The sequence below is a fragment of the Mesoplodon densirostris genome, chromosome 18 (genome assembly GCF_025265405.1).
Source record: "Mesoplodon densirostris isolate mMesDen1 chromosome 18, mMesDen1 primary haplotype, whole genome shotgun sequence".
Lineage (NCBI taxonomy): Eukaryota > Metazoa > Chordata > Mammalia > Artiodactyla > Ziphiidae > Mesoplodon > Mesoplodon densirostris.
In genome coordinates, this window is record NC_082678.1 from 10,458,449 (window position 1) to 10,482,300 (window position 23,852).

Here is a 23,852-nt window from a genome sequence, read left to right on the forward strand (position 1 = left end):
CACAATTAAGTAGTATATAGCAATGAGAATGAGCAACCTACAACCACATGCGACAGTGTAGGCTCACAAAAATATTGAGCCAGATGCATTCATACCATATGATCCCATCAATATAAAATACAAAAAGGAGGGTAACACTGACCTATGCCGTTTGAAGTCAGGAGAGCAGTTACCCTTAGTGGGAGAAGTTGTAACCAGAGGGAGTCACAAATAAAACTTAGAAGAACAACAAACAGGGAGGAGATGTCTGGAATAGTTACGGCAAGAAGCTCACATAAGCCAATGAGAAAAACACAGGAACCTCCACTAGTTTTAAGGCATCTAAGATTAGAATACATGAGCCAGTAAAGGCTGGGAACAGAATTCACAAAGAAGGAATACCAATGTCTAATATGCCTTTGGAAAATGTTTTAAATCACTAGCAATAAGAAAAAAAGGCAAGATATGCTTCACAAAGTGCCAACAAAGACTGATGTAACAATATGGTCAATATATTATTTATAATTAAGAAAAATCTGCTTACAAGTTGAAGAGCAGTAATAGCTAGGGAATGAATAAATGGAATGTGGTATATCACATCATGAAATAGCATACAGCCATTAAAATGGTTTCTACAAAATTAAAAGATACAGAGAAATCCTTTTTCTAAAATATTAAGTACAAAAACAAGACTCAGAAACATTTGTTTGGGTGTGCGTGTGAATGTAACACATAAATGAATGTAACTTGTGTGTGAGGCATAGAGACAAGGTAAAATTGGTAAAGATCCCACCAAAATTTAACAGAAGTTATGTCATATTCTGTTATATTATGTATTGATTATTTAACAGGGGTGATTTTTCTTTTGAGCATGTCTGTAATTTGCAGCAATGGGGTGGCAGAGGACAACTTTCTCTCTGTCCAACCAAGTGATTCCAGTCGCACCCTCCGCCCACTCCCATCACCTAACTGGTCCAAGCCTGCAGCACGTGACCCCACAGGGCCAATCAGAGTCTCGTGGGGGCAGGGCGGGCTTTTCCCAGGCGCGAAGGGAGCCCTGCAGGGTCTGGTGCAGCACGCGGCGGGGGGGGGGGGGTGGGGGACAGCCTGGCTCCAGGAGGGGTGAGTGGAACCTGGGTTCGGGGTGGGTGGCACTGAGACCCAGGCTGGCCGAGACCCTGGTTACAGTTTTCCCTAGCCACTCCAGGCCTGCCCCTCTTGTTTTTTTAAAATGATGAGTTGGAGTTGGGCTTCCGCTACTTGCAGACGAGAAGGCCTGTGTAGGAGGGTCAGCCTCAGAGCGGCGTTTCCTGAAGGCGCGCTCAGGATGCTCACCAGCAAGAGCTGGGTCACCAGTGTAGGCACCCGCCTCAGGCTCCTTCCATTAATAGACCCTCCAACGCGAACCTCTTGATCTTGCACTTATCAGCGGAGCGTTTACAGAAGGGACAGCTGGAGAGGATGCAAACGCTGTAATACAAGTTTGCGTTTCGAGACACTAGGACACGAAATTCTATAAGTACTAAATGGCCGTCCATACGGACAAGATTGGAATGCAAATCAAAAACGTAGCAGTCAGGGGACAAGCTTTTGGAAGGCTTCCTCCTTTTTGAAAACCTTATGACGTTTCTATATAACACTGTAACAAGTGAGAGAAATGGAAACCGCGTTAATGTGTACTGAGCACGTATGGTCTTGAGCACGTAGAGTCTGCCAGGGTCAGTATTAGGCAATTCCACATGCACTGTATTTTGTTTTTTACATAAATTTATTTATTTTGGCTGTGTTGGGTCTTTGTTGCTGTGCGCGGGCTTTCTCTAGTTGCTGCAAGTGGGGTCTGCTCTTTGTTGCAGTGCGTGGTCTTCTTATTGCGGTGGCTTCCCTTGTTGCGGAGCACGGGTTCTAGGCACGCGGGCTTCAGTAGCTGTGGTGCGTGGGCTCAGTGGTTGTGGCTTGCGGGCTCTAGAGCGCAGGCTCAGTAGTTGTGGCTCACGGGCTTAGTTGCTCCGCGGCATGTGGGATCTTCCTGGACCAGGGCTCGAATCCGTGTCTTCTGCATTGGCAGGCGGATTCTTAACCACTGCGCCACCAGGGAAGTCCCTGTATTTTTAATCCTCACATTCCTCTATTTAACGGATAAGGAAATTGAGCCAGCTAGGCTGCGAGCCAGGATCACATATCTAGTGATCGGTGGAGCAGGGCAGTCAGTCCAGTTTGCTTCCCTGCATGGTCTTCTTTTATTTTGTAAACAAGTATGCATTATAATATAATGAACATTTGCGAATCCACCACCTAATCCAAGACAGAGAACATTACAATACTTACATCTACCTATGTGCTTCTCTCTCTCTCTCTCTCTCTCCCTGTTCCTCCCACCCAGTCTCTATTTTGTGTTTATCCATGCCTTGCTTTAAAATTTTTTCATTCTTGGGGTATAATATAAATACAGGAAAGTGAACACACCATGTTCAGATGTTCAGCTCAATGAATTTTCACAAACTGAACACACCCATGTAACCAAGGGTCGGATCCAGCAAATAGGAACATTACCAGTATTTCAAATGCTTTTAAACATTTTTTCCATAACCTCATTAGACCATTAGACATGGATATTTCTTCTTCACGAATTGTCTGTTCATACATATTTTTTTTTTTTTTTTTTTTTTTTTTGTGGTATGTGGGCCTCTCACTGTTGTGGCCTCTCCCATTGCGGAGCACAGGCTCCGGACGCGCAGGCTCAGCGGCCATGGCTCACAGTCCCAGCCGCTCCGCGGCATGTGGGATCTTCCCGGACCGGGGCACGAACCCGTGTCCCCTGCATCGGCAGGCGGACTCTCAACCACTGCGCCACCAGGGAAGCCCTGTTCATACATATTCTTGATCATCGCATCTGTTCAGGTCTTAGGGGCTTAAAATTACTGGGTCTCTATATTTTTCTCATTGGCCTATATGAGCTTCTTGCCATATTTGTTAGAAATCTCTCCCCCCACCCCAAAAAACAAAAACAAAAACAAGGAAAAGAAAAAAACCAAGGGACTTCCCTGGCGGTCCAGTGGTTAAGACCGCATTTCCGCTGCAGGGGGCAGGGGTTCCATCCCTGGTTGGGGAACTAAGGTCCTGCATGCCGCATGGCGCAGCCAAAAAGTAGGGGAAAAGAAAAAGAAATATCTTTCCCCTGTTTGTTGTTCATTTAAAATTTTTATTCCCTGGCGGTCCAGTGGTTAGGACTCCGGGCTTTCACTGCAGAGGGCCCTGGTTCAGTCCCTGGTCGGGGAACTAGGGTCCCTCAAACCACACATTGCTGCATCTATATCTATGTCTGAAGTATCTTTTTATCCCCCCTCCTCCTCCACACAATTGGCCTTGTTAGTAAGGTTTACAAAGCCCTTTGGGGTCAGACTGAGTTCTCTTCTTCCCTGGAAGGCTACTCTTCCCCCTTTTACGCACCCGGCACCTTTTCTGTTTCACTAACCCTCCCTCCCACAAGGCCCTCAGAAAGACAGTGTTACATATATATTTTTTCAGGATCAGAATACATTTTTATGATTGTAAAAAATGTTACCTATTTATAGTACACAATTCAAAAGGTAGAAAAAGTTACAAAAAAGAAAGGTTATCTAAAATTTCACCACTAAGAAACAGGCATGTTAACATTTTAAAGAATATCCTGCCAAACTGTGTCTCCTCTCCTCTCCTTTCCTCTCTCTGTATAAAACTTTACATAGATGTTTTAGTGTTGATTTGTAACATTCTTTCATATGTCAATATGTCATCAGTGTATTTCCACCCAATGCTTCCATGGCTGCGTAAGATTCCGTTGTACCGATGTCCCGTAACTAAACCTTGTTGGACATTCAGGTCATATCTCTTTTTAATTTCCAAACATGTAAATTGTAGAAAATACAAAGAGAAGAAAATAAAAATCACCAGGTATCCCATAAGTCAGTGATAGCCACTGTTAACACTTAGGCATGTACAGTGTTTCTGAAACTCTGGTGAGCCTCAGAATCGCCTGGGAGCCTTGTTTACAATCCAGATATTCCTTCATCTTGAGATTCTAATTCAGTAGGTCTGCTGTAGGGCCTGGGCACTTGCTCTGTAAACAAGCAGCCCTGGCGATTTGGACACCCAAGTTTAATAACAAGAATGCACAAAGGTCTTTTCAGACTTTACTTGATTTAAAAGAAAATAGAAATAAGGTCATATTATACGTCCAGTTTTTTAAAATCAGTTACAGTGTGAACCTCTATTCATGTCGAAATACTCTTATAAATTGATTACTGTTGTCTGCATAGTATCCCATTGTGTGAGTGTATTTCAGTTGACACAGTCAGTGCCATATTGTTGGACATTGATTTTCCCCCAGTCATTGTTGTTATAAATAATGCTGTGTAGCAAAATCTTTACATAGATTCTTCATTATTTCTTTAAGTTAAATTCATAAGAAGTGAACTCTGGGTCAAAGGCCTGTGTTTTTGAAGGCTTTTGACACATGGTGCCATATCCTCCTCCAGAAGGGTTGCCCCCAGGGCTGCTGTCGCCATGAGCTCACTTGTGTGGGGCAGTGGGGTGAGTTCCATCCGTGGTCTCAACCAGTCCTGCCAGCCACTCAGGGGTCGGCACCAGCACAGCTCCTGGCACATGCGAGGTGCTCAGTACTTGTTCTGTGCCGTAAACAGGAGTATTTCCTCCACTGAGCAGATGAGGACACTGAAGGATGAAGAGGTCGAATGACTAGTTCAAGAGCAGGACTTCAAACCCAGCCTTGAACCTAGAGCCCAAGCTCTCTTAACCATGCTGTTGATTTTTAATTAATATCAGAGAGGGAGGAACTGTGATGGTTGTGGGAGCAGTACTTTTTAAAATATGGTCCTGGGCTTCCCTGGTGGTGCAGTGGTTGAGAGCCCGCCTGCCGATGCAGGGGACACGGGTTCGTGCCCCGGTCCGGGAAGATCCCACATGCCGTGGAGCGGCTGGGCCCGTGAGCCACGGCTGCTGAGCCTGCGCGTCCGGAGCCTGTGCTCCGCAACGCGAGAGGCCACAACAGTGAGAGGCCCGTGTACCGCAAATAAATAAATAAATAAATAAATAAAATATGGTCCTAAAAATATACTGAAGAAATCAGGAAAAGGGTGTGAAAGGGTGGAGAGAGAGAAGGGTTTGGAGGACCCTTGCAGACATTCCTTTGTAGGTCAAGTCTATTGTGTCATTGGAGGTCTGAGTGATGTCACAGTGATGGTGATGATGGGTCTTGTGCATACATCTGACCCTTTGTAGCTTCCAGGGCAAAGCAAGTTAAACGCACTGAACACTGAGCAAGGAGTCGGGTTCTGTGGGAAATGCAGAGAGGTTTGGTTCCTTCAGAGACCTTAAGATGCCCTGTGTCTCGCTTCCCTCAGTTTTATTTACTCTAGAAACATTATAATAATATAAGAGAAAGTTACACATCATCCCAACCTCCTGGCACAATAAATAATTTCATGTTTCCCTTATCTTCTTCTATTCATTGTCCATACATGATCTGCTTTTAAAGCAGGATGCAATTCAGAGGATGTTAAACCCTTGCCTATGGGACACAGGACAGCTTGCCTTTCCACCTCCCCTGGTCCAGCTCAGTTCAACACATATGTTTGTTTGTTTGTTTTTCTCAATTGCTATTTATTTGCCTTGTGTTCCCAACGTCACACCTGAGCCCAGCTATTCATAGGAAAGGGGACTCCGCCTCCTTTGCTAGGGTAGCTGGAGCCATTATCCTCCCGCATAAGCTTTATTAGAGAGGTTTTTATTCATGGAATCTAGTAAACGTTTGCTTCCTCCACTGCTTATTCAAAGTGATTGAATATTGTAATTTTTTTGCATTAATCAGCGTTATACCTACATGCATGCTGTATGAACAGTGGAAAGGAATGATGAGGCATGATGTTTACTCTGATGCTTTTGGTGGGAACGTTCATCTTAGGAAATGAACTGAGAACTAAAGAATTCTCCCAAGGAACACCTATTATGCATGCCACTGAATTTGCTTCTTAGTTTTTTTTTAACTTTTTCAGTTATTTTTCTTAATTAATTAATTTTTAAAATTTTATTAAAAAAATAAAACATAATGGTACAAAAAGTTTGAAAGTAAAAGAATTGGAAAAGATGTACTGTGCAAACATAAACCAAAAGGAAATTGTATAATAACAGATACAGTAGACTTGAAAGCAAAAGCGTTACTAGACATAAACAGGGGCACTTCATATCAACAAGTCCAATTTACCAGGAAGTTTTAAATTTTGTGTGCACTTAACTTCAAATTATATAGAGCAACAGAGCTACAAGGAAAAAATAGACAAATTCACTATCATAATAGGAGATTTAACATACTGCTCTCATTCACTGATAGAGGATACCTCTTTCAGAACCAGTAGACCCCCCCAAAAAATTATTAAGTATATAAAAAACTTAAATAATGTGAGCAGCAAATTTGATTCAACAATCAGATATATAGTCACTATGCTCCAAAACTTTAAATTACAAATTATTTTCAAGCACACTTGGAACATTTTTAAAACTGACCATACTGTGCTATAAGGCAAATTTTAACAAATTTCAAAACACACACTTATTGAGCACCTGTTGTATGCCCTGAACTGGGGAGATAAATGGATAAGACATTCTCCTGCTCTGAAGGAACCATTTAATGGGGGAGAGAGACCCTAAAAGAATCATGTCAATATCGCCATAGATCTCTCCCTGTAGGTCTCCCCAGCAGGCTGTGGAGAGGCAGGGAGGGTTTTTTTTTTTTTTTGCGGTACGCAGGCCCCTCACTGTTGTGGCCTCTCCCATTGCGGAGCACAGGCCCCGGACGCGCAGGCTCAGCGGCCATGGCTCACGGGCCCAGCCGCTCCGTGGCATGTGGGATCTTCCCGGCCCGGGGCACGAACCCGTGTGCCCTGCATCGGCAGGCGGACTCTCAACCACTGCGCCACCAGGGAAGCCCCCAGCTGCGTGTTTTGCGACCTCATTTTCCCTTTACGACTACCCTTGGAGTTGATTTCTGCAGAACCAGAATGTGGTGGGGAGAACAGCACACCCCACGCTGCCCTGACCTCCCCAGAAGTGCCCCCTTTCCCCTGTCACACTGTCCATGGCCTCTTCTTGCATCTCCCTTCCAGATGCACCTGAAGAGGGTCCAAAAGCTCAGAAGTCAGAAACAAATGATAGTTGCCAGGGACCCACCCATGGGAATTGCGGGAGGACTCTGCATCTGGACTGTGGATTTATTTTTCTTTTAATTCTTCTGAAGAGCAGCTTAAACACTCAAGTCCTTGGCTTTATTTACTCTTATCATTTCCTCTTATCCGGATTGCAGCATCTGCTAAGCCTGGTTCCCAGGCTCTCTGCTCTGAAACAGACTCTTGAGCTCACAGCCCTGGTCTGGGCAGAGGATCTTCAATGTTAAAAAACAATAATGGGGACTCCCCTGGTGGTCCAGTGGTTAAGAATCTGCCTTCCATTGCAGGGGACGTGGGTTCAATCCCTGGTCGGGGAACTAAGATCCCACTATGCCGCGGGGCAACTAAGAGAGCCCAGGTGCCGCAACTACAGAGCCCACGCGCTCTGGAGCCTGTGCACCACAACTAGAGAGAAGCCCACGTCGCAACGAAAGATCCCGCGTGCCACAACTAAGACCCGACGCAGCCAAAACGAAATAAATATTTAAAACAAACAAACAAACAGAAAATAATGGCCTTCCATTACCAAATGCTAAAGGTACAAAGCATCTGTAAGCATTTTCTTCCTTAATCTTCCCAGAAACTCATGAGATTGGTCATATTGGCGTCTTCCCCAAAGAGAGGCTTGCAGAAGTGAGGCAGCTGGCCCCAGGGCCCAAGAAGAGGTTTGTACCTGGGTGGGTCCAGATTCCAGGGCCACCCTCCTAAGCCCTCCACCGTGCTTCCAAAGAAGGTGTGGGTAAGGAAGCTTCCATTGGTTTGTCATTGCAGAAGTCAGCAAGTGTTTAATCTTTGACATATAGTCTTAGGGAGATCCTAAAGGTTCCCAAGCAAAAAAGATTCTAAGTTCATTTACCTTTTGTGTTGAGAAGCCAGAGCTGGTGTGTTCAATTAAGAATATGCAGGTTAGGACTTCCCTGGTGGCGCAGTGGTTAAGAATTCGCCTGCCAATGCAGGGGACACGGGTTCGAGCCCTGGTCTGGGAAGATCCCACATGCCGCGGAGCAACTAAGCCCATGAGCCACAACTACTGAGCCTGTGTGCCACAACTACTGAAGCCTGTGTGCCTAGAGTCCATGCTCGCAACAAGAGAAGCGCACTGCAACGAAGAGTAGCCCCCGCTTGCCCCAACTAGAGAAAGCCCGTGCACAGCAACGAAGACTCAACGCAGCCAAAAAAAATAATAAAAATAAAATTTAAAAAAAAGAAAAATTAGGGTTTCCCTGGTGGCGCAGTGGTTGAGAGTCCGCCTGCTGATGCAGGGGTCACAGGTTCGTGCCCCCGTCCGGGAAGATCCCACATGCCGTGGAGCAGCTGGGCCCGTGAGCCGTGGCCGCTGAACCTGCGCGTCCGGAGCCTGTGCTCCGCAACGGGAGAGGCCACAACAGTGAGAGGCCCGCGTACCACAAAAAAAAAAAAAAGAAAGAAAAATCAACCTATGAACTGGCTTTAATTTTTCAAAATTCTCAGGCTCTAAACTCCCTATTTCTTCTACTTGGGCTCCTCGGCAACTGAATGCTTTAATGAGCTCGGTGAAGACCCGGGGTCACTTTCCACGCAGCGCCACTCTCAGGCATTGACCATTGTGCCCTCTCCCCCACCGCTCCATCCGCCGCCGGCCACTGGGATCGGCACACCCGCACTGGCTTGTCAACCCCACATCCCCCCGCTACTCCGTCACTAATTTTTCAAGGGCTCAACTCTTAAGTGGTTATTTTAAAAGGTGCCCCCAGAAAAGCAAAGCAGGAACTTCGGGTGGGAATCCCAAACTCAGACCCTTATCTAAATGTCCAGACTCTGGGTGTGAGCAGGTTTGTCATCCGGTAAAGTGCCGAGGCAGCAACTCCAAGGAGTCGTTTTTCTCATCACAGCTTTAAAAAGAGTGCCGTCCATGCCTTGCTTCGAGAACCAAACAAGTCCTCCTGAATGCTGCCACGTCAGAAGGTCACGGAACTGCCAGCGAGTGGAGCAAAAGCTTGTGGTGAATCGTGTCAGGATTTCTCAGAATCATATTGTGCTGTGTTTCAGACACGTCTCGAGAAAGGAATGCAGCGAGTCACAGGGACATTGTGGTTGCTGGGCAGTGGAGCCTAATTTAGAGGGGGTCCCCCAACACACTTTTTTTTTTTTTTTCGGTTTTGAAATAGGCACAACCCTCTGGTCATTCTTAATAGAGACCAGGATATTGAAGAATGTTTCTGCACTCTGATAAAAACAGTAGTGCCAACATGATAACATATGGCCATTCTCCTTCCACTTCAGTGTTGGAGTGGGGTGTGTGTGCAAAAGGTGTGGGCGGGGACTGTGGCAAACCGGTGAGCCCCCTCTCAGGTGGGCAGCTCCACCCAGGAACTGTGACTGGCGCCTTCCAGGCACACTGGCTCAGCATTGTCAGGCCTCCCAATGTTTCTGAGAGAAGCTGGAAATGCAGATTTTTATGTGAACTCTCTCCAGTTTTCAATGCTCGCTCACTTTTCTTTCACATACCATGACGGCCAGATGCAACTTGCCTGGGGGTTATCAGTTTCAAGTACCTGGAATAGTTGTTTGGAACTGACCAGTCTTCCTGGTCTCGCATCTCTGCTCTGCCCCTTACTAACTGTTATCAAGAGGATTGATCTCAGTGATTTAATACCTGTTTCCTTATCTGTCAAATGGAGATAGGAATTTTACCTATTTCTGAGCATTGCTGTGAGGATTAACGAGAAAGCCTGGGAAGCCGGTGCGGGGTACCTAGCCAAGTGCATGGTAAACATTAACTTGTATCATTATTTGTGGTCTCTTTCCATAAGTGCAGGGTGACCGTATGTCCTAGTTTGCCCGGGACAGCCCTGGCTCAAGCTTGTTGTAGTGCTGTAATTATTAGTAACTCCCCTTCTCGTTCTCAGCATGAGACAATAAACGATATGGTCAACTTATATAAGCAGATACTGGTGTGATGCTGTTCAGGACTTGAATAAGGTTTAGTCCTAATGGAAAGGTCATGGCTCCAGTTGTTTGAATGTCCTTGGACAAGTCACTTAACCTTTCTGTGTTTCAGTTTCCAAATTTTAAAGGACTGACAAGATGAATTCTAAGACCCTCCAGTTCATATTCATTCTGTCATTCGACATTTACTGTGAGTCCAGACTATGGCAGGCAAATGCTGGGGACATGGAGAGGCCAAGGATAGAACCTGAGCCCTCAAGGGGCACTTAGCCAGTGAGGAACTCATTGTGGTGTGTGAATCGGCGGGGGGGGGGGGGGGGATCCTACCCTTTTTTTCTATGTTATTTGAAAGACTGTTAGTTAGAAATTGTTGGGCTTCCCTGGTGGCGCAGTGGCTGAGAATCCGCCTGCCAATGCAGGGGACACGGGTTCGAGCCCTGGTCCCACATGCCGCAGAGCAACTAAGCCCGTGCGCCATAACTACTGAGCCTGTGCTCTAGAGCCCGCAAGCCACAACTACTGGAGCCCGTGTTCCACAACAAGAGAAGCCTCCGCGATGAGAAGCCCACTCGCCGCAACTAGAGAAAGCCCGCGTGCAGCAAAGAAGACCCAAAGCAGCCAAAAGAAAAAAAAATTGTTCATAAAATAGTTCTTGCGAATCCAATGGTTTATATTTGAAACCTCAATTTCTTACAAACAAATCATTAGATTTTAGTTTAATTCTCCACACGTTTCACTTTCTTTGTTTGAAAAAAACTTCACTGTGGAAAATACAGAAAGGCCTAAAGGAGATTTTTTCTTCCTTTCTGTTGACTCTGCAGTAAGCAGTAGGGGGGCGGGGGGGGCGCTTCTAGTATTTTAGCTTTAAGTTACTGCTCCCCCCCTCACTTCTGCAGCCACTTTGGCAAAGCTAAATTTTTTTTTGTTTGGCCAGTTGAACCAACCCTCCCCCGCCCCCCGCCCCCCAGCAGTGAAAGCGAGGAGGCCTAACCACTCCGTAGCCAGGGAATTCCCCGAACTAAATTTTTTAAAAGTTGCTCTCTCTCAGTTTGTCCCGGTGACTCCTTTATTATAAATCCTTTCACTCATCCTAAATCAGAGGTATGGAGCATCTAATGCAGCGCTGGGGCTGGGGCTCTCCTATCCGTGCTTTTATGAAATAATCTGCTGACGACTCCCACGGATAAGTGAAACAGGTGTGGCTCCGCGGAGGCCGGCGCGGGCGGCGGGCGCGTGATTTCTGCGCCGGGACGGCTACGCCCCCACCCACGCGCGCTCCCTTCCAGGGGCGAATGCGGAGCTGGGCCCGGCCCCAGCCGCGGGTCCTGCATCCTGCCCTTCGCTGGCTGGTCAGTGAGGTTGGATTGTCCTGGCCCAGAAGGCCACTTCCTGCCACGACCGGAGCCGGCCGTTGTTGTGAAAGTTGCCCCCCGGGGAAGGAAGTGGCTTTGGGCTGTTTATTTTGGCTGCGGGCTAACAGACGGCGCCGGAGGCCGCCGACCTGGGGTTCGCAGAGCTGGGCTGGGGAGCCTGGCGGACCTCGTGGCCGCGGCGGGGCTGGGGGAGGGGTCTGCGCCCAAACGCCCCGGGCCGCGCCGCCCCGCGGAGATGGGGGCGCATCACGGAAGGAGGGCGCACGGCCTAGGTGGGGGGCGCACTGCGGAGGATGGCGGGCGCAGCGGCCGCGAAGGCCCGGAACTCCGAGGACGGGCTGGGCCCAGCACCTCGGGTCCTGGAGGCGAGGATGGGGTCAAGGTGGGCCCGCCCCTGGGATGCTCCGGCAGAGGAAGAGACGTGGGGACCAGGCAGGGGAGCGAGGCTGCGGGAGCTGCCCGTGAGCAGAGGGGTGCCGGATCCCCCCAGAGGTTAGAGGTGATATGGGGCTCGGCACCCCCCCCCCCCCCCCCCGCTTCCTAGCCTTCGTACAAGATGGGGCCTGGGAAAGGACAGGCCGAAAATATCGTGATGCTTTAGTCTGAGAAGACAAAAGACAGCAGGGCATGAGATCAAACACTCTTAAATCGCCACGGGGGGAAGGTCAGGGCTGGTGAGGATTTGCGTCTCCGAGAGCCCCAGGGGCCAGCTCCCCTCAGCCGGCACCACCTGGGGGACGCAGGCAGAGCCGTGGGAGGGTGAAAGCTGCCTTTCCGAATTTACCCGAATTCCCATCCCCCCTTCACACCATCCTCTTGCATGTATAAGGTGACAAGCCCATCTCTTAACCCATTCTCTGCCAGAGTTGGCTTTAACATCTTAATAGAACACAGCATATCACATCGTGCAACACAGACATTTTAAGGGGGGAGAAGAGCGTCTCTAGAAACATAGAGGAGGTTCACCGCTGCTGGAGAGATTGAGAGAGACACTGCACACGAGCGTGCGTGTGACAGCCGCGGAGCCTCCGTGGGGCTGTGTGTGTTCGGTTTTGTCACATGCTCTGTAAGCGATGGGGGGGCCAGCAGTTTGGCCTGGCTGGAGTGGAAGGGCTGCTGGGGAGGAGGCCGGAGAGTGGGAAAAGCCTGGAGGGTGGACGGTAGAGGGGGAAGCCCACACTAGCTCAGGATTTTGGTGGGGATGCTGCACAGCTAGGCAGAGTATTGGGCCTCAAAGGCATGTGACTCCCCTGCCCTCCATGGAAGGAATGCCCTGCCGCACCCCCACCCCCCAGGTCGAGTGTGCGTGCAGGGACATGGACACAGCCTCTAGTAGAGGGTGGCGCAGGGTGGGATGCCCGGTCCCCAGGGTTGGCCCCTCCGCAGGGCGGAGCTGGCAGCTTCTGCTGACTCGGACATTTCCAGGCCTGGCCTCAGGGCCAAGTGGCTCATTGAAAACAGCTGCTCCTTTTGGCTGGCAGCCCTGCGGGCGGCCGTGGCTCTCCCTGGGATGACCCCTGGCCTCTGCGTGGCCTGGGGAGGGGTGCTGAAGGGGGAGACGGCCGGGGGGGCGGGTGGGGGGGGAGAGGCTCAGCGGCTGGAGGCCACCCTGCCCCGCCCTCTGGGACCAAATATGGTCAGCTCCCCTGGGCTCGCCAGCTGGTCCCTGGTCCCCAGCTCTCTAGGAGCTGAGCCAGGCTGTTCGCTGGGTCCCCAGTCTTTGATTCTGCCATTCCCCGAACTTGGAACACCCTCCATGTCCTTGTCTCTGCTTGCGCCTTCCGGGGTTTTGTTTGACATGTCCCTCGTTCAGTAGATATTTGTGGAGAGTCTGCTGTGTGCCAGGCACTGTGCTAGAGTGAACTTCCCCTCCGCTTCCTTCAGTGTGATGTCTTCAGCTTGTGATGGGGAACAGCCGTCTCATTGGAGGTCAGACCTCTGGCTGCCTCTGCTGCTGGGCTGAGTCCGGGAAGCTGCAGGGACAGCTGAGAGGTTTGCTGCTGAGAAGCAGACAGTTGTGAGCCTCTGCACTCAGCCTCAGGACCAGCACATTGTGGGTACCTTACAGCAGACGGGAAAGGAAATGAGGCCACAGTGACCCTCAACCCGGAGGGAGGAGGTGGGATTACTCAGTGTACGGCAGAGAGCTTTAAAGCCCAGTTACCTCTGAGCACAGGAAAAAATTTCCAGGGTGATGCCCTGGATGTCTGAGAAGCAAGGAAGTATGGATTCCACACCAGAAAGTTTCCTTCAGTTACCTAGGAAACCCATTTCTATCCATTTACCCCCAACCATGTGGTATAAATTAGATCTGTTTTGCACACTTGTTGACGTGTTGCTTGTAACTTTTTCATGGATTGCTTTGTGAGTTCTGCATCTCCAGCTTCACTGTAAACATCTTGAGGGCAGAAGCCATATCCTTAATTTCCCTATAGTATCTAGTCCGGTGTTTTATAAATGCTTGTCATTGTCATGAATGAGAAAGTCTCTGGGGGAGCAGCCGGAGATGTGATCAAGAGGATGCGGTGGGTCCAGCCTCCAAGCACCTCCTCTGACGTGGCCCAGATGCAGCCACCGGCCCAAGAAGCTCATCATTGGTCTGACGCTCAGAGGGGACTCTGGAACGATGCCTCCAGGGGAGTAAGGAGCATGGACCAGTGTTCCAGACTGGTCCATGGACCTAGGGTTATGTGTTTATCAGGATTCTTTGGTTACAAGGACAAAAGCGCGACGCAAACCAGCTCAGCAAAAAAAAAAAAAAAGGGATGTGGCTGCAAATGATCCTGAGTGATGCATAGTGCGGAGGAACCCAGGGGCTGGGGCTGGACATTCTGCACCACAAGGACTCACTTCCTCTCCTTCCATCTCTCAGCTCTGCGTCTCTTTCCATATTATCTGCTTCCTTGATTACAGCAGAAAGATCTTTTCCTCGTGGTAGGAAACGTGGCCGTTGGCAGCCCCAGTTTAGCCACGTGAACAGAGAGAGGAGACGTCGGGGTTCCAGGAGAGGACTCTGATCAACCCTGTTTAAGTGCCAGTCACTGTAGCCAGGGGGATGGACATGATTATTGGCCAGTAGTGAGCCTCGTGCCCACTCACATAGCTAGAGATGCGGGAAAATACTTTATAAATAATAAGGGGAAGAGGGTGGGAAGTTTGCTAGGTAGACAAAAACAAAGACCAGAGACTACGGGCAGCTCCACGAGGTCAGGGATTCCGTTCTCGTCTCCGTGTGTTCCACGCAGAGCCTGGCTCCCGCCAGCCCGTATGGTGACGGGGGCTAGGTTGTATCCGGGTGGCTCATCCTTACACCCTCTGTGCCTGGCACCCCGCCTGGCATCTGTGAGAATTGCAGGGAAGATTTGTTGAACAAATGAATGAATGACGTGCAGTTGGTGTTCGATGCACAGTTCCCTGCCTGGCCTCATTCATTCATTCACTCCCTGAACAAGTGCATTGTGGCCCACAGCTGGGCGCCTGGTGTTGTGATGTTGGTGTGGTTGCCATCCAGATACAAGGGGTCATCTTTGTCCTTGCTGAGGACCCTACCAAGGTCCTAGTGAGGGCCACTCCCACTCCCTGCACTGCCACCTGAGGCTCCCCAAGTGAGTGGAGCGGGGCTAGGGGGCTGGGGGATGCTGGAGGGGACCTTCTTGGGAGGTGGGGGGCATCAGGCCTCCGCGCTTTGAGCTCCCTCGCCGCTTCCTGTGTGCCCGCGGAGACCGCGGATGCAAAGAACACAGAGGCAGTTCTCAAAATGCCTGGTTCCCTTCCCTCTCGCCTGAGCGTTTCCAGCTCGGCCAAGGCTGGGCTGCATCTCTGCTTCCACTGGCCCCTGGAGAATCAGCTTCCTTCCTCCCGCCCCTCGACTCTGAGTGGAAAATGCTCTCCCTAGAGCCCCCCAGCCCCCTGCTTACCCTGGGTTCCACCACTGAGAACTGCCCTCAGCCTCCCCGCCGCTCCCAGATTCCTTATCCTTTTCTCATTTGCTGCCGCCGCCGAGGCACTTCTGTGACCTGCATTCCTCACCTTCTGCCTCCTGCGGATCCTCAGTGACTTCAGACTCTGAAGACTCAGCTCTCTCCGCCACCCCCAGACACCTGGACTTGAAGGGCTCGTTTGCCCTCATGTCCTGCTGTGTCCAAACCCACTGTTCTCTAACTAGGATGGTGCTGTGTGTTTCCTCGCGTTCCCTGTGTTGCCTGGGACATACCGTGCACATAGCAGGCGCTCCAGGTAGATATGTGGATTTGAACCCAGAACCTAGGACAGCAGAGTGAGGAGGGGACTTGCAGCAGTGATCCATGTGACGGAGGAGGAAACGGAGGCCTTGAAAGGTACTGCGATTGGGCATCCTGCTCTCTTCCCCTCTGGGCCTCAGTTTCCTCTTCTGCCGAGTGGTGAGAAGGTGGCGTCTCCCGACCACATGGACCTCTTTCAGACCCTTCATTTGCCAGTTGTTACAACCGCACAGCTTGGCTAGAATTGATGGAGACCATGCGTGGGTTTTCTGGTCAGGGAGGAAAGGGAGATACTGTCCCCCTGGGCTGCCGTGGGCTCCTGTGACGTTTTGAGCTGCATGTCCAGCCCCATCTCCAAGAGCACCTATAAAAGCAAGCACTACTTTCTCCTGTTTCCGGTCCCACGCCCTTTCCCTACCCCCTGCCAAGGGCCACTTTCTGTTATTACTGACTGTCCTCGCTGGAGTGGAGTTTCTGAGAATCAAATGCCCAATCCAATCAAATGCTCAGACAGGCCTGGATCAAGTCCTGGGCCAGTTTACGGTTCCTGGAGGGGGGCCGGAAGGGAAGGTTGGGGTGAGGGCAGCGGGGGAGGATTAGCTGTGGCAGTCGCCCTCGTTGGTCCTTTAGGAAGTCACCCGTGTCTTGCCCAGAGAGGACCCCCATCCTGGTGTTGTCAAAGAATAGAGTGACCAGTGTCCCTCCCCACTGGCCTTCCCACTGTGGAGTTTCAAACACGCAGCGACAGGAGATGTGGGCGCTCTGTTTTAGGAAAATGAACTTGGCAGCCGGGACAAGGAGCAGAAAGTTAGACCGGTTGGTTGTGATTGTTATTTAGGCATGAAATTCATTCATTCGTTCGTTATTTTATTAAGTATTACCGTGTGTCGGGCAGAGTTATAGGTACCAGGGAGTAGAGTGTGAAGATAAAGTCCTTGGAAGCTTCTGAGCAAGAAGGGAGACAGAAAATAAACAAAACCATGTCAGATCATGAGCTCTGGTTCTGGAAATGGCAGGTTAGCTTGTATTAGTCTAATTCTCTGGCCAAGAGTCCTTATCGACTAAAGACAAAATATAAAATACAGTGGTTTGAGAGCAGTCAAAACCAGACAGATGCTGGGGGAGGAAACAGTCCTTGAAAGAGAAGAGGCAGGTGAGTGAGTGGTTCACTTCAGCAGCTTTTCCTCCTGAGAGCACTGCCCAGCCTGAGGAGCTCAAACATCTTTACTGGTCAGAGTGTGGGGCCACCAGAAAAGCCGAAAATCAAGAGGGAAAATCCTGGAAAGGCAGGAGATGTCCTCCTACAAATTCTCCTCAAATCCTTGGCAGCTTGTAAACTGTGCGTGGGCGGAGTGAAGCTTTAAGGAACCCAGCAAGAAGCAGCAGCTGGGAGGAAGAGAATGCAGTTGCTGCCTGGTGCTGAGGATACAAGAGTTTGGAATTCAAGTTCCACCAAGTTAGAGGAGCTTAGTAATTGCCTAAGGTTTTCTTTTAAAACTCTAGAAGACCTCATCTATGATTAAACCCAAGGCTAAGGGCCACACCTTAAGACTAAACAGAAAAACCCAAAACAACCCCACCCTAGCAAAACATAAAACCAAGCCTCTCTGGGATCAAGATGATCCACCAGTAATTTAACTGCCTGCCACAACGAAACTCAACATTCTTTTTAGGAAGATAAAAAATCCAGACTCCCTGTAACACGTCATCTACAAGTCCAATATGCAAAAAAAAAAAAATCCAGACTCCTTGTAACATTATCCACTATGTCCAGTATGTAATAAAAATTACTAGACATGCAGGCAGCAGGAAAAAGTGATGCATAATCAACAGAAAAAATAGTCAGTAGGCCCAGACTCACAGATAACCCAGATGTTGGAAAAAATACCAGATAACACTAAATGCTGTGAAGAGAATTATGCTAGAGAATAACTGTGGTTACCACTTTAGATTGGGAGATCAGGGAGGGCCTCTCTAAAGATGTGACTGTTTTTGAAATGTGAAATGTCAGGCAGAGGGAGCAGTGCAAAGGCCCTGAGGCAGGTAAGAGGCCTGTTCAAGAAGGGACAAGGAAGTCCTTGACATGAGCAAGGGAGAGTAGTATGATCTGAGATCAGACTGATAGGCAGGACCAGAACATGTAGGGTCTTGTGGCTCATAGTAAGTAGTTTGAATTTTATTTGCAGAATGATGAATTACCTTTGAAGGCAGGAGAGAGACTAATCTGACTTATATTGCTTTTCTTTTACTATGAGAGAGGCTGTCATTTCAAATATTTAAGAACCAATTGCATTTCGTTTTTTTTTTAGTTGTGTATACATATCTTTTATTCATTTTCTACTATCTGGGTGCCATTTTACTCATAATTTATTGTATTTTTTATAAAAGCTCTTTTCATTTTAGGCAATAAACTATTTGTCTCTAGTAAGTTACACATATTTTTGTCACTTGAATTTTGATTTTTTTATGGCATTTTTCATGCCATGAAAAAATTATTATGTTATTGAAGTTATCACTGTTTTCTTTATGACCTTCAACACTCCAATATTATTTAAAAAAAATTTTTTTTAACTAATTTACATCTTTAAAAGATCATGCTGCCTGGCCATGAAGAATGACTTATAGAGGAATGCGAAGGCCAGCATGGTGGAACAGAAAGGTCTGGGGTTTGGACTCAGAAGACTGGGGCCAAATTTCAGCCTTGTGACTCTGGTCAAATTGTTCTACTACCCCTAGTCAAAGACTTTGCCTATAATATGGAATCATCATCATCATCATCATCATCAACATTTATGGTGCTCTTACTGTGTGCTAGACCCTGTTCCAAACACTTTACATGACTTGTCTCATTTGACCTTTACAGTAGTCTCATGATGAGGAAACCAAGCCGCATGCCTAACTCACACATTAAGTGGCAGTGCAGGGATTTGAACCCTAGCGGCCAGACTCATGCTCTCAAGGCATGAAAATAATCCTGAAGGGCCAGTGGATGCAGACGTGCTTTGGAGATTGAGATGTGCTGCATGTGTGTGTCGTGTACTAAGTGGCAGCTAAGGAACAAGAAGGAGGTGGTGAAACGTGGGTGTCACAGAGACCTGGGTTTGTTTACTGGCTGTTTGGTACCCTGAGTGGGTCACTTCACAGCTCAAACTCATGTCAATTTCGTCCTTTCTCTCTCCCTTTCTCTCTCTCTCAACACTTTAAGATACAACAACAGCTTTGAGATACAATTCACATATTGTAAAACTCACCCATTTAAAATGTGCCTTTAAATGGGTTTTAGTATGTTCACAGAATTGTGCAACTGTCATGACAATCTAATTTTAGCACATTTTCATCACCCCCCCCAAAGAAACGCTGTACCTTTCCCCAGTTACTCCTCATTCCCATCACCCCAACCCAGCCCCAGGCAACCATTGATCTACCTCCTATACATTTAAATCTAGATTTCTTCATCTGTAAAGTAGGTGTGCAGGGGGCAGGTTGGATTTCAATGTCTTTCACAGAGTGTCTGCTCAGTGAGGTGATGGGTGAGAAGATGCAGGATTGGGGAAGCCAGAGAGCTAAGCTCTGTCTAAAATCTAAGGAGTGAGATGGTTATGGGACGTGAATGGCTGGGTTTTGCTGGGGGTGGGTGTGGCGAGTGGTTTGGGAAGATTCTAATTGAGAGGAAAAGATGGAGCCACGGCATCTGAGGAGCAGGAGGAAAGAGCGAGACAAAACGATTCCAGGCTGGAGAACTCTGGCGGGAAAACAACGCTGTGTAACGGAGGTTGGGATAAAGGTTGCAGCGTGGTGTGTGATGTGAACACTTTCATCGTCCTCATAAGATCTTCAGAAAAGTCAACAGTTCCCAACTTGCCATATGGAGTTGGGTTTGCTTTAGCGGGGTGGGACGGAAGGCTGAGTCCTGCCTTCAGGTGGCACGAGGCTAGAACAGAGGCTGGTCGCGCAGGCTCTGCCTTGACTGGGCACAGGGGGACAGCGGTGCCTCTTGCCAACACCCAAAGGGCCAGTAGTGAAGACTGAGTGATTTATCATATGAGAGAAGGCTCACAACCCAGCACCAGGATCATGGTCAGTGTCTGCCGGCGGCCTGGCCCTCAAGGGCGGCCAGGAGACCCCTGTGATGGCCTCGTGTCCTGCCTTCCCTTCCAGAACCCAACGTCTTCCTCATCTTCAGCCATGGACTGCAGGGCTGCCTGGAGACCCAAGGTGGGCAAGTCCGAGTCTCCCCAGCCTGCAATGCCAGCCTTCCTGCCCAGCGCTGGAAGTGGGTCTCCCGAAACCGGCTCTTCAACCTGGGCACCATGCAGTGCCTGGGCACAGGCTGGCCGGGCACCAACACCACCGCCTCCCTGGGCATGTACGAGTGTGACCGGGAGGCACTGAATCTTCGCTGGCACTGTCGCACACTGGGTGACCAGCTGTCCCTGCTCCTGGGGGGCCGTTCCAGCAACACATCCAAGGCTGGCACCCCTGAGCGCGGCGACCAGACCCGCAGTGGCCAGTGGCGCATCTACGGCAGCGATGAGGATCTGTGTGCTCGGCCCTACTATGGTGAGAGGCTGCTGGCAGGGCAGGGCTGGGGCTCCTCGTGCCCGGGGCCTAGGGCCACAAGGGCAGAGGCTGGGGTGACAAAACCTTGGCCTCCGCAGACCTCTGGCAGTCACCTCTTTCATTGCAATGGGAAGCATTTTGGACTAATTGAGAAAATGAACTTCCAAGCATATAATTTGCTTTTTAAAAAATTACAAAGTTAATACACTCTTGTAAAGACCTCAGACAGTACAACAGGGTATAACGTAAAATCAAATGAGAAATCCCTTCCCCCAGGCCCACTCTTCAGGGGAGACCCCAGGGTAATCCTCCGCAGGTGTCTTGATCCCCATTTTGCAGGGGTGAACAGGAACCAGAGTCACCCAGTGAGGGGGGGCCTCTCCTGGTGGGCAGCTTCATTCTAAGGGTCCTTTTCTGGGAGTTCCAAGATAGAATTTGGCGTGAGGGGCACTGCGGAGCCCCCTTCCCAGCCCTATGGGATGAGCGGTAGGCCCTCTCCCAGGCTCCTGGGCTGACCTGACGGCAGAGGGAGCGTTAAAGCCACAGTCTGGTGCCACTGCCCCTCCGCCTCTCTGCTGACCCCTGCCCACCCCGGCTCCCAGGGTTATAGGGGGTTTTGTCTGAGGGATAGGCAGCCTCTGAGGTCCAGATGCCAAGGTCTTGGCTCCCCTCTCCTGCAGAGGTCTACACCATCCAGGGCAACTCCCACGGGAAGCCGTGCACCATCCCCTTCAAGTATGACAACCAGTGGTTCCACGGCTGCACCAGCACAGGCCGCGAGGACGGGCACCTGTGGTGCGCCACCACCCAGGACTACGGCAAGGACGAGCGCTGGGGCTTCTGCCCTATCAAGAGTGAGAGCGGAGCGGGCGGGGCTGGCGGGAGGCGGGCCCTGGGGGGCGCGTGCGGGTGGCGGAACTTGCGGGGTAGAGTGGGAAGTGGCCTCTCCTCGGAGCACGGGGCAGCCTGCGTGGGGTCTCTGCACTCCTGGAGGGACCCCCGTGGGCCCTGCAGGAGAGGGCTGGGGAGGGACCCACATTCGGCTGTCGTGGTGGCAGGTAACGACTGTGAGACCTTCTGGGACAAGGACCAGCTGACGGACAGCTGCTATCAGTTTAACTTCCAGTCCACGCTGTCCTGGAGGGAGGCCTGGGCCAGCTGTGAGCAACAGGGGGCGGATCTGCTGAGCATCACGGAGATCCATGAGCAGACCTACATCAACGGTGAGGCTGGGGCAGGGCGGGGGGCAGGCGACTGAGACCTGCCCCACCTTTGGAGGGCCCTGAGCCCTTTCTGCTGGTGGGGGTGAGGATGCTGGTGGTGGGGCAGGGGGTGGAGGGGCAGGGATGGGGCGGCCTCCTCCTCACTGTCGCCATCTTGCTGTCAGGGCTGCTCACTGGCTATAGCTCCACACTGTGGATTGGCCTTAACGACCTGGACACCAGCGGAGGCTGGCAGTGGTCGGACAACTCGCCTCTCAAGTACCTCAACTGGGAGAGTGGTGAGGCGCGGGGTTCGGGGCGCAGGGCGGCCAGGGGACCACCGCACAGGCGCTTGGTCTCCTGTTTACTCCTTCGCTGGTACCCTACTCCAGGAGAGCAGTGAGGGTGGGGGCAGATTTCCACTCCCTTGTGGACTGGGCGCCACTGGTCCATGGCGTGTGTTGTCTGAATTAGGAACCGATGCCCTTTCCTCGGGGCACAGGGCCTGGGAGGGGGACTGGATCTTATTCTCCACGCACCCCTTCAGCCGCGGGCACCGGGGCCCTGAGCGCACCAGCAGCCTGGCCAGGGCGGGGCGGGCGGCCGGGCGGGCGGGGCTGGAACGGGTTGCTGCGCAGAGGCTCCAGGACCACGTGGGCCCAGGGGAGGCAGCAGGAGGGCGGGGCGCTGGGCATCCGAGCGGGCTCAGGTCTCCCGAGGGGGCACGAGGTTCGGGGTGGGGCTCCCCGGCCAGGGGGTGAGTTTGTCTCGCCTGGGGCGCTGGCGCCCTGCCCTCCCCACAGATCAGCCGGACAACCCGAGCGAGGAGAACTGCGGAGTGATCCGCACGGAGTCGTCGGGCGGCTGGCAGAACCGGGACTGCAGCATCGCGCTGCCCTACGTCTGCAAGAAGAAGCCCAATGCCACGACCGCCGAGCCCCCGCCTCCCGGTGAGCCGGGCAGCCGCGGGGCGTGGGTGGGGCTCTCAGGGCCGCCGCCGCCGGCGGCCCAGCCTCCCAGCACAGGGGGCTCTGATCCTCTCTATTCCTTAATGGTTCAGCTGAAGTCTGAACAAACTGAAAGGTGCCATTAATTCGTTCCGGGAACGTTCGTTGAGCAGTGTTCAATGCCTCCTGACTCACCGTGTCCTCGCGGGGGTCACAGTCTGCCGGAGGTGCCAGACATCTCAACATTCAATTGGAATATCCTGAGTTATGTGCTATTATAAAACACATGTATAATAAATATCAGAGGGGCCTAGAGAAGATTAAGCTCCAGAGCTTAAGGAGGGTTTCCTGGAAGTGACATTGGATTTGGGCCCTTCAAGTTGAGTGTAAGTTTAAAAAGGCATAAAGACGTGTGAGGGAAGGGCATTCCTGGCAGAGGGGACTGCAGGTGCAAAGGCAAGGAGGCCCGGAAGTTCACAGCAGCTTTAAGGACGGGGAGTATTGCTCCCTAACTAAGGGTTAGAGTATAGGCGCTAACTACTTAAAGTATGGGCCGACCTCCAGCAGCACAGCGTCACCTTCCCAGGTAATGTTATAAATGCTTGTTATAAATGTAGAATCTCAGGTGCCCCCCCCCAATTAATTGAATTAGAACCTGCATTTCCCAAGATCCTTAGGCGATTCATGTGCAGGTACAGTTTGAAAAGTACTGGATTACAGGGCATGGGAACAAGAACAGTTCAGAAAGGCAGGTTGCAGCCAGTTGCTGAAGGATCTTGGCTTCTGGGTGAAATTTGGGTGGGGCCGGGTAGGCTGTGGGAGCCTTTGCAGACTTTTAAGGCAGGGAGTGTCTTGCTCACATTTGTGATTCACCGAGACAGCCCTAGAGGCCCGGCACCGCTTTGGGTTGTGGCCTTGGGTCGGCAGCTTAGTCTCAGGTGCAAATTGAGGATAAACTCAAACCCATTGCAGGGTTGCCCTAAGGCCGGAGACCTGGCCTGGCTTAAAGGAGCATCTCCTTAGGTTGGAGGGGCTACTGCAGGAGTCCAGTAGCCATGGGGTGAAGACGGGATTTGCACAAGGAAAATACAGCAAAACCAGAAAAAAACCCACAGAACAGAAAGTGAGAGCTTACAGAGCAAAACTTTTGCTTCTGACCATTGAAGTGTTGCCAAAGGTTGATTCAGGGCCACTGGCCACCACCGTGTCTCCTCACCCCCTTGGGGGTCAGGAGCAAAGGTTTAAAACATTGGCACCCACATCTAGGGCACCTCACCTCCAGCTCAGGGGGAGCCTGGGGCAGGCACCAGTTCCAGGGCTTCCCTTTCTGAAAGGAGGGCCACAGGGCCAGTGTGGGCAGGCCTCTCTGTGGCCCCCATCGGGACGGGCCCCTCACTGAGTCCTC

The 23,852-nt window shown here is 50.7% G+C and overlaps 1 protein-coding gene across 2 annotated transcripts in view; it reads left to right on the forward strand.

Moving 5' to 3' along the window:
- MRC2 (mannose receptor C type 2) overlaps nucleotides 1–23,852 on the forward strand; it is a 52,618-nt gene that overhangs the window by 10,149 nt on the left and 18,617 nt on the right. For both annotated transcript variants that reach the window (XM_060080437.1, XM_060080438.1), the window contains exons 2-6: nucleotides 19,897–20,298; nucleotides 20,979–21,152; nucleotides 21,357–21,521; nucleotides 21,686–21,799; nucleotides 22,304–22,450. In XM_060080437.1, coding sequence (XP_059936420.1) covers nucleotides 19,897–20,298; nucleotides 20,979–21,152; nucleotides 21,357–21,521; nucleotides 21,686–21,799; nucleotides 22,304–22,450 — 1,002 coding nt within the window. The remainder of the gene's footprint in view (nucleotides 1–19,896; nucleotides 20,299–20,978; nucleotides 21,153–21,356; nucleotides 21,522–21,685; nucleotides 21,800–22,303; nucleotides 22,451–23,852) is intronic.